The sequence below is a fragment of the Mauremys mutica genome, chromosome 5 (genome assembly GCF_020497125.1).
Source record: "Mauremys mutica isolate MM-2020 ecotype Southern chromosome 5, ASM2049712v1, whole genome shotgun sequence".
NCBI lineage: Eukaryota > Metazoa > Chordata > Testudines > Geoemydidae > Mauremys > Mauremys mutica.
In genome coordinates this window covers 37,248,896-37,264,810 of record NC_059076.1, presented here as the reverse complement: position 1 = coordinate 37,264,810, position 15,915 = coordinate 37,248,896, and the positions used below count along the sequence as shown (strand labels likewise).

Here is a 15,915-nt window from a genome sequence, read left to right as displayed (position 1 = left end):
GTGATGGCAGTGAGGCATCACCTGAAGAGCATGCACTAACATGCAGAGCTAATTCCCATGACAGCTGGCATGAGGTGCCAGAGTGGTGAGTGAACCGTTACACAGGGCTTCATAGCTAGGGGCTGTAACAACTCATATCCTCTGTGGATCATCAGATATTCACTAGTGAGTTACACATTCACTCAGGGACTGGTCTGACCCAGAGTAAATAGATTTGAGCATTATTAGCAACTAATTAAGTCAGGGTAACTCCAGACAGACACAGTGTAGGCAGATGCTCTGAGAGTGTGCCTTAATCTTGACAATAGCCATCAAGGGATTACCCGTCAGCAGTCTGCAATTTACTAAATATATCCTGTAATAATGCAGTTTCTTGTTAGTGTAACCACCCCTTCATCTTAACAAGGAATTCTGGTTAGTTTGTTCTGAGTTAAAATGATTTTTTTTCTTCTTAAAGCTGTTACTTTCTTTACTTCATTAATTAGCTTTTAATATGCAGAAACCCCAGCTTCTCACACTTGTTCAATTTATTACAAAGAAGATATAGATCTTTATTTATTAACTCAGGGTTGAGCACCAGTTAGGCTTATCTTCTTGTTATACTGGTTCCTTTGCCATCAAAGACTGCCATGGGCATGGCTGGGGAAACTGATGTTCAGGATCAAGTATTTGGGAAGTCTGGTTGTCCGAATGGATATGAAAGCTAAATCCACCTGAATTACACTGAGATAATCTGTCCACTGTGGGAAAGATCGGTGAGTAAATTCAACTAAGGCTTTCAACAAAGACTCTTCACTAATGGTTAGGTTGAGTTTTTAGATTCAGACCCTAATATGGGGTGATGAATAGCTACACTACCCCAGCAGGAGCTCTGAGAAGGAATTATGCCTCTGAGAACCAGGATTCCTCCCCTCTTTCCTTTGTGCTATAGGGGAAGGTAAGAGGTGACACCACTTTTCAGGATGTGGTTACTTTGTCTTCTAGTGCAGGCCAGCTCTGCCTTTCCCTGTCCCCTATCCACCCACTTGGTTATGGGGGAAAGAGAGTATTTGGAACACAGGCTGAACACAGAATCTGAGATGGTCCTACATGGCTGCACAAGTGGTGGGAGGCAGGGGCCTTACTTGTATATTTGTACTGGGACAAGCTGTGCACAAACTTCTAGTGAGAGGAGTTGGCTAACAGTTGGCATATAACTTAGAGGAGAGGGTATCTCATTGTTATTGAAAATATTTGTTCAAAAACTGATAATGAAAACTCAGGCCCGTGCCAACCAGAGCTTTTGTTTTCTACAAGTTTAGCTGTGTAATCCATCACTCCCTCTGTAACTTGACAGAGTCAAGGGACTTCATTTTAAAGCATGTGCCACACAACTATTATTGTGACATTTCACCTAATCAGTGATTGCTTCTAGTTACTGCGTGGGCCAAAAAAAAATAGTCTTGAAAATGTGTTTAATTTGCTGAATAAAGAAACCTCATTTGTAACAGTAACCTTGGGGGGAAAGCCTTCAAGAATGATGCAACGCTCCTCCCTGACCCCCTTTTTCTTAATATACCCTATCACTATTATGATTAAATTTAAGTACAGGTTGCTTTCCATCAGATCCAGGGCCGGCTGCAGACACCAGCGCAGCAAGCTGGTGCTTGGGGTGGCCCATGGAAGGGGGCAGCGTGTCCTGGTCTTTGGCGGCAGGTCCCTCAGTCCCTCTCGGAGGGAAGGACCGGCTGCTGAATTGCCGCCGAAGAAAGAAGTGCTGGTGGTAGATCACAGCTTTTTTTTTTTTTTTCCACCGCTTGGGGCGGCAAAAAATCTGGAGCCGGCCCTAATTAGATCATGTCCAAAGATATTTTACTATGTACTTTCCTTTAATTTATTGGTTTTAACTCTTTTCTTGTAAAATATTTTCTTAGAAGAAAGAGAGACTTAACTACATTACTAAAAAACCACTTGCTGGGATTTTAATGTTTCAGTCATTCAGACAAGACAAATCTATGGAGGTGATAGCTTTTTATCACTTGTGGCAAATTGCCGGCACTACGATGATGGGTCTCGTGCTTTCTCTTCCTGGGGGGGCCGTTTCTTGCCCCTGAACTGGGATATTAACTGCCCCACTAGTGTTCTAGAGGAGGGAAGTGGAGAGGGAGGGACCGGGCCTGCCCTCTACTCCGGGTCCCAGCCCAGGGGCCCTAGGAATAGCAGTAAACCACTTGAACTAGCGGTTCCTTCCCCTGGGCTACTTCCCTCTCCTGCCCTTCAGCTTGTGGGGGGCTTCCTGCCCTCCCTCTGCCCAAGCCAGGTGTCCCTTTACCTAGGGTCTTGGTCTTCTTAGCCCACTGCAACACTTCTCTAAACTGTTCTCTGCTCCAACACCAATCCACTCAGTGCCAAACTGCTCTCTGCTCCAACACCTTCATTTGTCTGATTGAAGCAGGGGTTTTTTATCAGGTGACTGACTTCAGGTGCTTTAATTGGCGTCAGGTGCTTTAATTAATCTTTAGCAAACTTTCTTCCCTCTACAGGGAATAAGGCTCCCTTCTAACCCTCTCCTGCTGCCCTCTGGCCATGCTGTATCACACACTCCATTGAGACAATGAGACAAATGCTTCAGCTGAATTACACCGGCAATTTTTGTTACACAGTGTCACGCATATCAAGCAAGTCAACACAATCAGTTCCAAATGCTGGTTCTCTCCTTCACTCTCTGAAGGGAGATGTAATGGGTAGGCTAGATGGCTCATTGTCCGGATCCTTGAGACGTGGGCCCCACATTTGGTTGGGGCTCAGACTCAGTAGTGAGGCAGCGCATCAGGCAGATATTTGATCTCTGCCAGTCCTGTTTGAGGGTTGGCTGGGTGATAACATGGAGCCAAATCCCGAGTCCAGCATCCTTGCTAAGTAGCCAGGTGAAGTGCTAGGTATATGTGAACTGGGGACATAGAGAGGAATCCTCTGTTATGTGACAATGGCAAAGCATCACAGATATTCTTGTTTGTTTATTGAAAAAGAGCTCTAATAAAAAAAGTGAAAAATAATTTTCAATTACATTTTTTGAAAAAAATGCAAAACCTTTTGGGGAAAAACCCAGCAATGTTTGGTATTTTTGAAATTTTTCCTTTTGAAATTGTGGCAAAATGCTCACCCGAGAAATGGATGGGAGCATCAATGTAGCAGCAGATCCTCCTACCGCACCTGCATTCTGCTGCTGTGCAGGGTGATAGAGCATTGAATCCCCCCTTAAATCCTGCCCTGTCCCCCTAACTTCTGTGCTTCTTTCTTAATTTCTTTCATGTTTCTTTCTCTTGCATCTTTCCCTGGTCTTCCTTTTCCCCTTTTGATTTCTCCTTCTGGTCTCTCAGCCCCAGGCTCATTCTCCTTTACACTCATCCAAGCCTACCTTGTTCTGTAGGATTTGGAGTAATCATGTGCTCTTATTAATGCTACCTAGCTGGAGGGATCGGACACCAGCTTTTAGCACATATACAGTGCTGAATATTTTTCTATGAAAATTTTCATTTCATTTCCAAAAATGTAGTTTAGTCTAGCCCCTGCCCCCACAAACTTTATCTCGCTTTTAGCCCTTAATAATAACCCTCAATCTGGGGCTGGCAAGCCACGGGGAAGGCATACGCTTAGGGAGACATAGTAGCAGTGATGAGCTGCCAAAATATTAACAACCGGTTCCCTCCTCCTCACCCCATGAGGGGGTCATGCCCCCCCCGGGGACTCCTGCCCCATCCAACCCCCCCATGTTCCTTGACAGCCCCCCCTGGGACCCGTGCCCTATCCACCCCCCTTCCCTGTCCCCTGACTGCCCCTTGCCACCCCATCCAACCCCTTCTCTCATTCCTGATGGCACCCCGGGACCCCTGCCCCATCCAACCACCCCTTCCCTCTGTCCCCTGACTGTCCCTGGAATCCCTACCCCTAACTGCCCCCCACCGCCCCATCCAACCCCTGGTCCTTCCTGACTGCCCCCCCGGACCCGTGCCCCCATTCAATCCCCCTGTTCCCTGCCCTCTGACTGCTCCGACACTAATCCACCCCCCCAAATCCCCTGCCCTCTATCCAACACGCTCTCCCTGCTCCCTTACCATGCTGCCTGGAGGGGGGGCCCAGCTGGGCTGGGGCTGGGACCAGAGCCACCCGGCAGAGGTCGTGGCCGGACCCAGAGGCCGGGCAGGAGCCGCACCACCAGGCCGAGGTTGTGGCTGGGGCCGGGGGCCGGGCAGGAGCCGCGCCACCCAGCTGAGGTCGGAGCCGGACCCGGGGGCCGGGCAGGAGCCGAGCCGCCCTGCCGAGGTCGGAGCCGGACCTGGGGGCCGGGCAGGAGCCGCGCCGCCCTGCCGAGGTCGGAGCCGGACCCGGGGGCCGGGCAGGAGCCGCGCCGCCCTGCCGAGGTCGGAGCCGGACCCGGGGGCCGGGCAGGAGCCGCGCCGCCCTGCCGAGGTCGGAGCCGGACCCGGGGGCCGGGCAGGAGCCGCGCCGCCCTGCCGAGGTCGGAGCCGGACCCGGGGGCCGGGCAGGAGCCGCGCTGCGCTGCCCGGCGAGGTCGCAGCTGGACCCGGGGGACAGGAGCCGCGCCGCCTGGCCCCAGGGTCCGGCCGCGACCTCGCCGGGCAGCGTGATGCCTGGAGCCCTCCTCCCACTGGCGCCCCGGCCCCCCAGTCCCGGCTCCCCAGCCCCGGCTCAAGCTCACCTGCAGGAAGCCACTGCTTTCTTCTCAGCCCTCCCAGGCTTCCCGCGCGAACAGCTGATTCGCAGGAAGCTGGGAAGGGGGAGGAGAAGCCGGAGGAGCTTCAGAAGAGGAGGCAGAGGCGGAGTGAGGTGAGCTGGGGCCAGGGGAAGGGCAGGGAGCTGCTAGAGCTTTTGTTAAATTTAAAAGCCCTTTTGGAACTAGTTGTCCCTCCAGGAACAACTGGTTCTAAACGGGCTTCTAAATTTAACAACCGGTTCTCGCGAACCGGTGCGAACCGGCTGCAGCTCACCACTGCATAATAGGGAACTAATCCACAAGGGCTACTTACCTTAGTAAGTGGAAGTATTTCTCTATCTGAGCAGCTAGCTACAGTCTATTTTCTATGCAATCTACGATTCAAAAGATTTTGGATTATTACACTTAAAAGAGTCAGGTTTGGTGATCCGTTCTATCAAAGTGCACCTGGCTGCAATTTTAGTGTTTTATTCTCATGTTATGGGTAGGATGGTATTCTCTAACCCTATGATCACCAGGTTCCTTAAAGGCCTAGAAAGACTGTTCACATCTATCAGATATCTTACTCCACAGTGGGATTTGAACATAGTTTTGAACATAGTTGTATCAGCCTTTATGGATCCCCGTTTCAAACCATTAGCCACCTGTTGGTTGCGTCACCTGTCAGCAAAGGTGGCCTTTCTAATAGCCACCACTTCAGCAAGAAGAGTAGGGGAACTACATGCTCTAATTAGAGATCCTCCATACCCTTTGCTTAAAAAAAAAAAGACAAGGTGCAGCTTAGGCAGCACCCTAAGTTTCTCTTCAAAGTAGAATCTGATTTCTACCTCAGCCAATCTATCTATATACCGGTCTTCTTTCCAAAACCACATGATCATTAAGATATCCAAAAGCTCCATGCTTTGGATGTTCACTGAACATTTGTTTTTTTATCTGGCAATAACAAAGCCCAGCTGTTCGTCTCCTGCATGGAACAAATGAGAGGACATTCTGTAATAACATAATAACTTTCCAGCTAGATCACCAGCTGTATTGTCATGTACTACGCAATCAAGGGTATACAACAAGAGCACACTCAGCCTCTGTAGCATATGTGGGTAATGTCCCTATCGTGGACATCCGCAGAGCAGCAATATGGTCGTCAGTCCACACCTTTCCTGGACACGAATGAGGATACTACAGTCTGCCCCTATATTAACTATTTACCTACCACTGTCTCCATTCATAGAATCACAAACATGTAGGACTGGAAAGGACCTCAGTGGTCATCTAGTCCAGTCCCCTGCACTGAGGCAGGACTAAGTATTATCTAGACCAACCCTGACAGGTGTTTTGTCTAACCTACTCTTAAATACCTCCAATGATGGAAATTCCACAACCTCCCTAGGCAATTTGTTCTAGTGCTTAACCTCAAACTCCCTTGCTTCAATTTAAGCCCATTACTTCTTGTCCTGTCCTCAGGGGGTAAGGAGACAAATGTATTACCCTACTCTTTATAACAAATGTTTATGTATTTAAAAGACTGTTATCATGTCCCCTCTCAGTGTTCTCTGGTCCAGACTTAACAAACCCATTTTTTCCCCAACTTTTCCTGTAGGTCATGTTTTCTAGACCTATAATAATTTTTTGTTGCTCTCCTCTGGACTTTGTCCAATATGTCCACTTTTTTTTCCAAAGTGTGGTGCCCAGACCAGTACACAGTGCTCCAGATGAGGCTTTATCAGTGCCAAGTAGAGTGGAAGAATTACTATTTGCGTCTTGCTAATACATCCCAAACTGATGTTGGCTTTTTTTTTGTCCTTCGCAACAGTTTTACATTGTTGACTAATTTAGTTTGTGATCCACTATAACTCCCAAATTATTTTTCAGCAGTATTCCTTCCTAGGCAGCCATTTCCCATTTTGTACTTGTGCAATTGATTATTCCTTCCCAAGTGGTGTACTTTGCATTTGTCTTTTATTGAATTTTATCCTATTTACTTTATCCTATTTATTTCAGATCATTTCTCTGGTTTGTCATGATCATTTTAAATTCTAATCCTGTCCTCCTAAGCACTTGCAACCCCTCCCAGCTTGGTATCACCCACAGAATTTATAAGTGTACTCTCTATGCCATTATCCAACCCATTTATGAGAATATTGAATAGAACTAGACCCAGGACAGGTCTTTGTGGGACCCCACTCAATATGCCCTTCCAGCTTGATTGTGAACCATTGATAACTACTCTGAGTATGGTTTTCCAACTAGTTGTGCACCCCCCTTGTAGTTGGTTCATCTGGGCTGTATTTCCCTAGTTTGTTTATGAAAAGATCATGTGAGACAGTATCAAAAGCGTTACTAAAGTCAAGCTATACCACATCTACTGCTTCCCCCATCTCCAAGGCTTATTTACCACATTCTTTGTCTTCTGGAGCATTTGCATTGTTCTTGCTATCATCAGCATTTTAAAAGTGTATATAGAGTAGGAGGAAACCTGGCACATTTCTGACATTGGATTGTCACAAGCTACTTCTAAAATTCTACATCTGTCTTTTTTAAGCTTAAAATAAGAGAGAGGAAAAACAAAATAAGCTCACCACAGTCACGGTTTGAAGTACACAACATATATTCATATACTGATTTGTATTAATACAATGCCTTTTTTTGTAATAGCCACAATTTAAAAAAGACAGTTTATTCAACAACTATACATTTTCTGTACATAACTTCCTTATAGACAGAAATTGTACATGAACAACCAGAAAGACTTTACAATACACACACATAATATACAAGCACAAAGTTACTATGCTTAGCTTTTTGTAGCCAGTCGGGACTCTCCCAGCAGAGGTGTTAGTATATCTTCATACTTGTGTGCATTTAAAACCTTTAAATCAGGACATTTGAGGCAAAAAATGAAAACAGACATTTTGTATGCATCACATTACATATACTGAACTAGGAAAGGGTTGAGTTTTTTTAAAATTATAAACATTTTGCTGAAAAACAGAGCCTGTTCATAAATACAGGCACTTGGCATGTATGAGCAGTGACTTAAGGTCTGGTCCAGAAGTTAATGGGACTTTGATGTCAATGGGTTTTGGAGCCAGTCCTTGCTGGGAAGGCCATATGTGACACTGGAATTGCAAGTTACTATATTTTTATAATTTTCTAATATAAAAGAGTAATGGCTTTAAATGACTTCTGTATTCACCTTTGGAACAAAGTTTTTGGGGTTAATGCAAAAGATGTCGTAATAGGGGGTCACAATAATCTGTTTGTTTTTTTTAAAAAGACATTTTCAACTGTAGACTTTTCCTGACATTTACATTTTATCTTCTACAATTACACAATTGAAAACAAATAATATTTTTTTAAAGTTACCGAACATACTTGTACAAATAAAAATATATATAACGTACACATTCATGTTTCTAAACACATTCCAAAGTTTCCTGAAGTGTAATATCCATTGTGTCCTTGCTCTGAATTACTGTATTCTGCTTCAGGATAAGATAGTATTTATTCTTAACCATACTTCTATCACACACAACCCTTTAGTCTTTATGCACATTAAAAAACTTCTGGTTTTGTGTGATAGAAGTACTGTATGATTAAAAATAGATACTATGGATATTATAGAAAAGATTCTGTATATTATAAAAAAGAACTGTATTTGTTCCAGATGTGTATTAGGTGGATATGGATCTAAACTCTGTCACACACTAATACTTCTGGACTATACAATAGTTCTCATTAAAGAAAAATGGGAAAATTCTGATATTAAAGACATTAAATGGTTATGTTCATGGTTAAGTGTGTTGGTAATGGTCAGCCTGAACAGTGATAATACTGGATTCTCTAATGATTTCCTAATGTGCTGTTGTCTCTGCCATCTTGTCTAAGTATCAGATGCCTTAGAAATTTCCCTTGCTGTCCAGTAACAATAGGACTGAGATGTTAAAGATTCAGGATTGGCAAATTTATGGTCTGATCTCCAAGGTTCAGAATGTCTCTTAAATGGTGCTGAGCACCCTCAACCCATGTTGGATGAAATCCTGAACCTTTTATTCAGTTCTTAGTCAAGCAATTAGACTTTGCAGTCTTCAGTGGCAGTTTGCCTGAGTAAGAATACTTTTTAATCTAATATAAAAAGATAGTATGCTTAGATTTGTTTCATATTTACAAACGAGCTTCCAAAAATGTGATCACAAGATTTCTACATACACCCATAAGAATGCACATTATTGAAGGAAATGTATATTTGGAAAACTATGGTCTATGAGGACAAAGTTCTAAAGGGATCTGTTTTTTGCCTTTACAATTTGCGGGTGCAACTAGCTGCAGGCTTCCTGTAGATAGATTGTACCCACAAATTTTGTTCTAACTGGAGCTATCAGGTGTTTAGACATTTAAATGATTGATTTTAAATCTATTTTGTGGGTGCAGAAACAGAGCCCCAATAAAGGCTGGATTCCAAAGCAAGCCCTTAGAGTTCAATGAACAGCACTGCAATTCTCTGAAGCACTCTGGAAACCTTCATGATGGATATTTTTTCATATGCCATAAATCTCTCACACATTTCTCAAATGATTGTTGGACTCATGTTCCCAGTGTAAAGAGCCATACCCAAGTGTATTAGGATTAGGCTACCATTCATCCCTGACTCAGGCTTTAATCTGGAGTTCAAGTTTTGGGTTTGGAGTCAATTGTGCCAAAATTCTGCAAACTGTTTTTAGCACAAAATGATGGAAAAACTGGAAAGATGACGTGATCTCAAAAGAGTTTTCTCTTTTATCTTAAATCAAAATATCATAATACGTTGGGTCAAAATCTTGCAAGGAAAAGCTGCTTGTGTGAGAGATTAGTCATATCTGAACCTGCACTGAAAAATACACCCTTCATGGTTTGAGATTCAACCCAAACCAAAACTGAGTTTGTATCTGGGGACAGAGCAAGCAAACTATATTTATTACAATCACTGTTTTGCTTTTGCAGGAAAACAGATATCTGACCATACGCTTCACTTGTCTGAATTTAATTATGTATACAAGTTGGCTGACAGTCAAAATGAATACAAGTGCAGTTATGTATTTTTATCTCTGCCTAGTAAGGCATTAATTTGCAATGCCTTACTGAGGAAGTGGCTCTTCATACTTCAGCGGGAGAGCATTGATCCATGCAGGGACGGCTCTATGTATTTTGCCGCCCCAAGCACGGCAGACAGGCGGCTTTTGGCAGCATGCCTGCGGTCCTGCGCCTTCGGTGTACCCGCTACCGAATTGCCACTGAAACCACGGGACTGGTGGACCTCCCACAGGCATGCCTGACTGCCGCCCTCACAGTGACTGGCAGGCCGCCCCCCCCCCCGTGGCTTGCCACTCCAGGCACGCGCTTGGTGCGCTGGTGCCTGGAGCCACCCCTGGATCCATGTTTAACAAAGATCTCTTGATACAGACTGTGTTTTCTGACCTTCACTTTGAGGTTGTAGTCTGGTGTACCTACTGAAAGATACTCCAACCGTGGGTCAAATAAGTCCTACTTGCCTCAGACAAGGTGGTATTCCTGCATGTGCAGGGGCCAGAACAAGGCCTATGAACCACTTAAGCCCTATTTTGGGGTTTGAGTTAGTCTTAAGTAGGATTTAACTGGTGCACAGTTTGGCCTCTGCACAGAGCTGAATCCCATCCACATTGACTTCAATAGGATCACTCACATGAATTTGTACAACAGCAGACTGGATTTGGAAATTATCAGGGCTTGATACAAAAGGAATTTTTAACCCAATCTTATGTAACTTTTCTCCTGTAGAATTCACAAATAATATAAACATTCAGTGAAGTTTGAACTGTAGTTATTTTGAAGCTGTCTGGTTACATTTTGGTCAGTGAAACTTAAATATCAGCAAGTCAGCTATAGGTCAGCATTTGATCCTAATGAAGGAACAAGAGTTTTATCTTGTATTGTTTTAAATAATTCTTACAAACATTTCTATGTACAAGATGCCACTGTGTTTTCATACTCATGTAAACAGACATCTTATAGTTCCTCTTTTCTTCCAAAGCACAAACGTAAGCAGGGCCAGTAAGTCATATGGTATTTACAACCAGGGTTCATCAACTGAATCTTGACTGCCATCCTGTAGCTTGGATATTGGTTCTAAGGTAGAATAGCATTGTCTCTTTCATGTACAATACTGCTCTTTTCACACCCATCACAAATTTACCCAGGGCCTTAAGAATACTCATCCACTGATGTATAGGGTGAGCTGATAAAACTTGAGGTTGTCGAGGTGGTTTTGGAATTCCTGCGTGAACAGCCATTGAAGTTTGTGTCCCGCGAAACAGCTCTTTTCTTACGGGTGGACTTGGAATGATCTCCATCATTTGGATCAAACACTACTGTTGTGCTAGACTCCATTCTGGACACAGTGTACAAGCTACTTTGTCTGGTGGGATGAAACCTGGCTGCCTTGAGCTCCAGCTCATCATAGCTGGACACCTCGATAAATGGGCACCAACGGAATGCTCTCTTGAAACCAGCTCGGAACCTGAGAAGAAAGATACTTGGTGAAAACATTCATAGGCAAGATGTAGGGTGAAGTGTCCCCCCCACCCATTTCTGCTCAGCCTTCCAGTGGGGAGAGTGAGGGGTTCTGTACTTCTACTGCACCTGCTCCCTGGCACATTCGGCCCCTGTCCCTGGCAGCCGGGTCTGGGCGGGGAGCAGAAGGGGTGGGACAGAGTCACTTCTCCGGTTGTCTGAGTGTGGCCGCTCCTGGTCGTTGCCTCTGTGCTGCGCAGCAGCTGCCGAGAGACAGCCTGGCTGGGAAGGTGGCAGCTGCCTGCCCCCTCTGCCACCTGCCCAGGCCTAGCATGTTTTTGGCTTGCTTGGGCCCTGGCCCTGGCAGCCTGACCCAGGCGGGGAGTGGAGGGGGTGGGCCATTGCCTCCCCAGCCAGGTTCTCTCTCAAGCTCCTGATGGTTTTAATTCAGTAACACTAATGGAAACTGAAAAATGAGCAGATATGTAAAAGTAGAGTGTTCTCTGTGAAGAGGTGTAATGGTACCTATTCTGAATAGTACTTATTTAGACCCTGATCGTGCAGTCTGATCCAGGCGAGGTGACTCATGCCCATAAAGAGTCCCTTAAACAGTCATGGCCTGATTTTTCAACAGGGTAAGCACCCACAAATACCAGTGAAGTCAACTGCAAATGCAGCCCCCTTGAAAATAAGAACCTAGGAATATGTGTGACTTTTTCCCCCCAGCATCTCCAACTACATATGCTTTAGGACTGAGTAATAACGCTATGAACATTCATTTTATCATCCAGTTGAGACTGCAATGTATAATAGAAATATTGTGATGTGATCAATAATACTACAATAAAAGCTTTATTTTAACTTGCATTCTGACTGCCCACCTCATAAAGTCATGCTATAAATATCTTTGGAGTAATGATTAGTTAGCAAACATATATAAATTGCTTTGCTGTTAGTGGTGTATGCCACAATCTTAATTTATATTTGGTGTATTAGGGCCTGGTTCTGCAAGCCTGACAACTGGAACTTCCATTGATTTTTATTAGGTGTTCTGCATGTGGAATGTGGCAGGCGGACTAAGCCCCCCACAAGGCTAAATTTTGCTCTTACATTTGTCAATGCCACAAGTGTTCACTGGAAGAATACTATTAGCACTGAACAGAAACCTGAAGGAGGCTTTCACCTTACATGATATATATTTTTTCTCTCATTGGGAATCTTTACTATTGAAGTGAAAATTACTCTGCCTCTTTCACATTCAAATCATTTATATTCTGGCTAAGCTCACCCTCCTCCCCCAATAGTTTCATAATTCTCTCTTACCTCTTATTAAGGCAGCAGTAGATAATGGGATTGTACATTGTGGAGCTCATGGCCAGCCAAAAGCTGGCTAGGTAGATTTGCTGAATATATTTCCACCGATTTAAGTGTTGGTAGATCCCAGTAACTATGAAGTAAATGTGGTAGGGCAACCAGCAGATTGCAAATGTCAACACAACGACAATCATCATTTTTACCACCTGAAAGAAGGAAGAAATGTGGCCATTTTATTATATATGTTATCTTGTTTCGTACCTAGTACAGAGGTGTCCACATCACAAGCACCACTGCAGCTAGCACCACTTGGACCTCTTTGAGAGTCTCCCTGTTAAAGTTAGTGAAGTTGAAGCAGGGATGAACATTTTTTTAACAGCATTTTTGTTTTTACTCTGAATTTCTTGTGTTTCCATTTTTCTCTGGAGAACAGCATCCTCCCCAATAATAGTATGAGAGACTTATAGCATTATCTACATTGAACTTTGTACCAAAAATTGACACTTAGTGACTAATGCTTGGACTTGTTCAATATTATCATTTTCCTAGGTCATTAGCCATAGAATAAGGTTATCCTATTTTCCATTTAGCCACCCCTGCATGGCCTTTATTGTCCCAACGTCTGTTGTAGAGAAGAGACTCCTCTCTAGCTGCTAAATAACTATATATCCCTAGGCCCTTGCTAGTAAATGGGAGTTGAGTGAGCAGTGACCAGCAGGAAATGCCCACCAGCAGCAATCTGCATTCTTAATTTAGTTTCAGGAGTATGACAGGTTGGTGATCTTCATCATCATCTTCCCTGGTTTTGTGTGGCATCGCAGCCTCCAGATCACAACAAAAGACAAATGAAGAGAAGCTTTGGTCAGTGTGAAAGGCAAGGAGAGAAAGTCATGCACGACAGAGGAAGTAAGCATTAAACAAAAGTGTTTCTAGCTGCCATCTTGCCCTCTCTAGCTATAGAAATTGCTAGACCAGTCATTCTCAACACAAAACGAAAGATATAAGCATGGTAGATTTTATTTTGTGTGTATAAAATGAAAACTATCCTGATTAGGCTTATACTGTAAATCTGGTGGCCATGTATGTGTATGTATGTTACAAGCAGAACTGGGATTGCCACCTATATTTTAGGTTGCCTGTCACTTCCCATTATAAAGACCCTGTTTCCAGTTGCTTTCAGCTTTGCCAAACTTTAAGCGCTAGAACTAAAATCTTCCATGTCAAGTGTCTCTCTCATGCTGATTTTTTTTTAAAGCTTCAGCTAAGCTTGTTCAACCTTAATCCGGCCCTGTGGCACATATGCATGATGGTACAGATTGTAATTACATGAATACATGCCCATGTTTTTCACACACAAATTACTTTTCATTAAATTTCTGCTACCAGATTCAGCAGGCTACCACAGAAATATTGTGTTGAAACAATCATAGTTCAGACTGGGTTATATTTCACTCTTTTTTGGACATACTTTCCAGCTATTCATCTGTGATGAAATTACTCCTGCAACTATAAATTGTACTGCTAGAAGACTTGGTGCATACTTTCACCACATCGTAGCATCGAATCCCCTGATTTTCAGAAGGGCCTCCACTTGGCCTCCAGTTTTGCATCCACATTTTTATGGCAGTATGGAACTGTTGTTGTTTGAATTTGCAGGCATATTTCATAGCACTTAGCTGTCTAATGATTTGCAACCAAAATTAATGAGCTAAAAACCTGATACAACCAATATTTTAATAAAATGTGCCCATAACATTACCCCTGAAAATATTTACCAGTGGAACAAAATACGTGGGAGGCTGCTAATGAAAAATCAGACCTCAAATTGTATGCAAACAACCCATCTACACAATGCTTGAGAAACTGAAGCAGCAGAGTCTTTCAGTACTGTAATGGATTTGGTTTAAACTGGCTGCACACTGTGATTCTCATACCCTGGAGCTGCAGGAATTGCTACAACAGTAACATTACAGGTTACCAATTCTGGCATCACTAAAATGTGTTAGCCCCACAATTTCCAGAGGAAGTAGCCTGTCTGTTTCTAACACCTACGCTGTTACAAAAGCAGGTTAAAACGTGTAGACCCTTAAAGGGCAAGTCAAGCCTTTCTGCGGGAGTTGCCGATTTAAAAGATTGTCTGAAGGTCTCCTGAAAAAACACAAATAAGCCAGTGAATGTAGGGCCAGCTTAAAAATCTGTTGCTGTCTCTGCCTTGAATTTTGGTAATGATTCCAGATGCACAAATTTGTTCTTAATGAAAGACAAAACTACTATGATAGAGGTCTATACAATGACTGGTATGGAGAAAGTAAATAAGGAAGTGTTATTTACTCCTTCTCAGAACACAAGAACTAGGGGTCACCAAATGAAATTAATAGGCAGCAGGTTTAAAACAAACAAAAGGAAGTATTTTTTTCACACAACACATAGTCAATCTGTGGAACTCCTTGCCAGAGGATGTTGTGAAGGCCAAGACTATAACAGGGTTCCAAAAAAACAAAACAAAACAACTAGATAAATTCATGGAGGATAGGTCAGGGATGGTGTCTTTGGCCTCTGTTTGCCAGAAGCTGGGAATGGGTGACAGGGGATGGATCACTTGATGATTACCTGTTCTGTTCATTCCCTCTGGGACACCTGGCATTGGCCACTGTCAGAAGACAGGATACTGGGCTAGATGAATCTTTGGTCTGACCCAGTATGCCTGTTCTTATGTTCTACTTGAAAGTGAGAAGATCTGATATTCCTCTCACACCAGAGTATATCATGAGTAGTTTCTCTAAAGTCAATGGAAATGTATGTTGTGTATGGTCTACAGAAGATGTCCACTGGGTTTTGAGATTTTGCCAGAAACTTGTAAAAGGGGCATTTTAAGAGAGAAAAATATCTCACCTATGTCACATAATACTCAAGCAAAAAAGCCCCCATTTTCCAAGGGGAAAAAAACTTTGTTTTTAAAATTGAGCATAATTTTGCATTTTTTTGTGTATTTACAATGTGAAAAACAGACATTTCATTGATATTTTGCTTCAAGTGAAAACTGGAGAGAGGGAGGTGTTCCAAGACTTCATGAAATGAAAGCGTGAAAAAGTTTACACTCAGAAATCTGCCCTACTCTGTAAAATGGAGGCGGTTATAATTCTATAGGGAATCAGGCATGTCAGTTCACCTGCAAATATACTCCTACCTCCTTACCTGGTGAAACACATCATCACATCACTATTGGGAAAGGCAGGAGTATCAAAGGGAGAAAGGATCAAAGGGAGTTGAAATGGAGGGGAGGGGAATGTGGATATATTGGGACAGAAGGGGAAGGCATAGGGGAAATGGAGAGGAAATATAATTTGGAAAGGAGCAAGAAGAGA

At 43.5% G+C, this 15,915-nt stretch overlaps 1 protein-coding gene across 1 annotated transcript in view; it reads right to left on the bottom strand.

Annotated features, from left to right (window-relative positions):
* Positions 1 to 10,927: 10,927 nt before the first annotated feature.
* The window catches only part of TACR3 (tachykinin receptor 3), a 58,114-nt gene continuing 53,126 nt past the window's right edge, over positions 10,928 to 15,915 (bottom strand). Inside the window, exons 4-5 of the mRNA XM_045019356.1 lie at positions 12,560 to 12,756; positions 10,928 to 11,243 (exon numbers count right to left, since the gene is read on the bottom strand). Coding sequence (XP_044875291.1) covers positions 10,928 to 11,243; positions 12,560 to 12,756 — 513 coding nt within the window. The remainder of the gene's footprint in view (positions 11,244 to 12,559; positions 12,757 to 15,915) is intronic.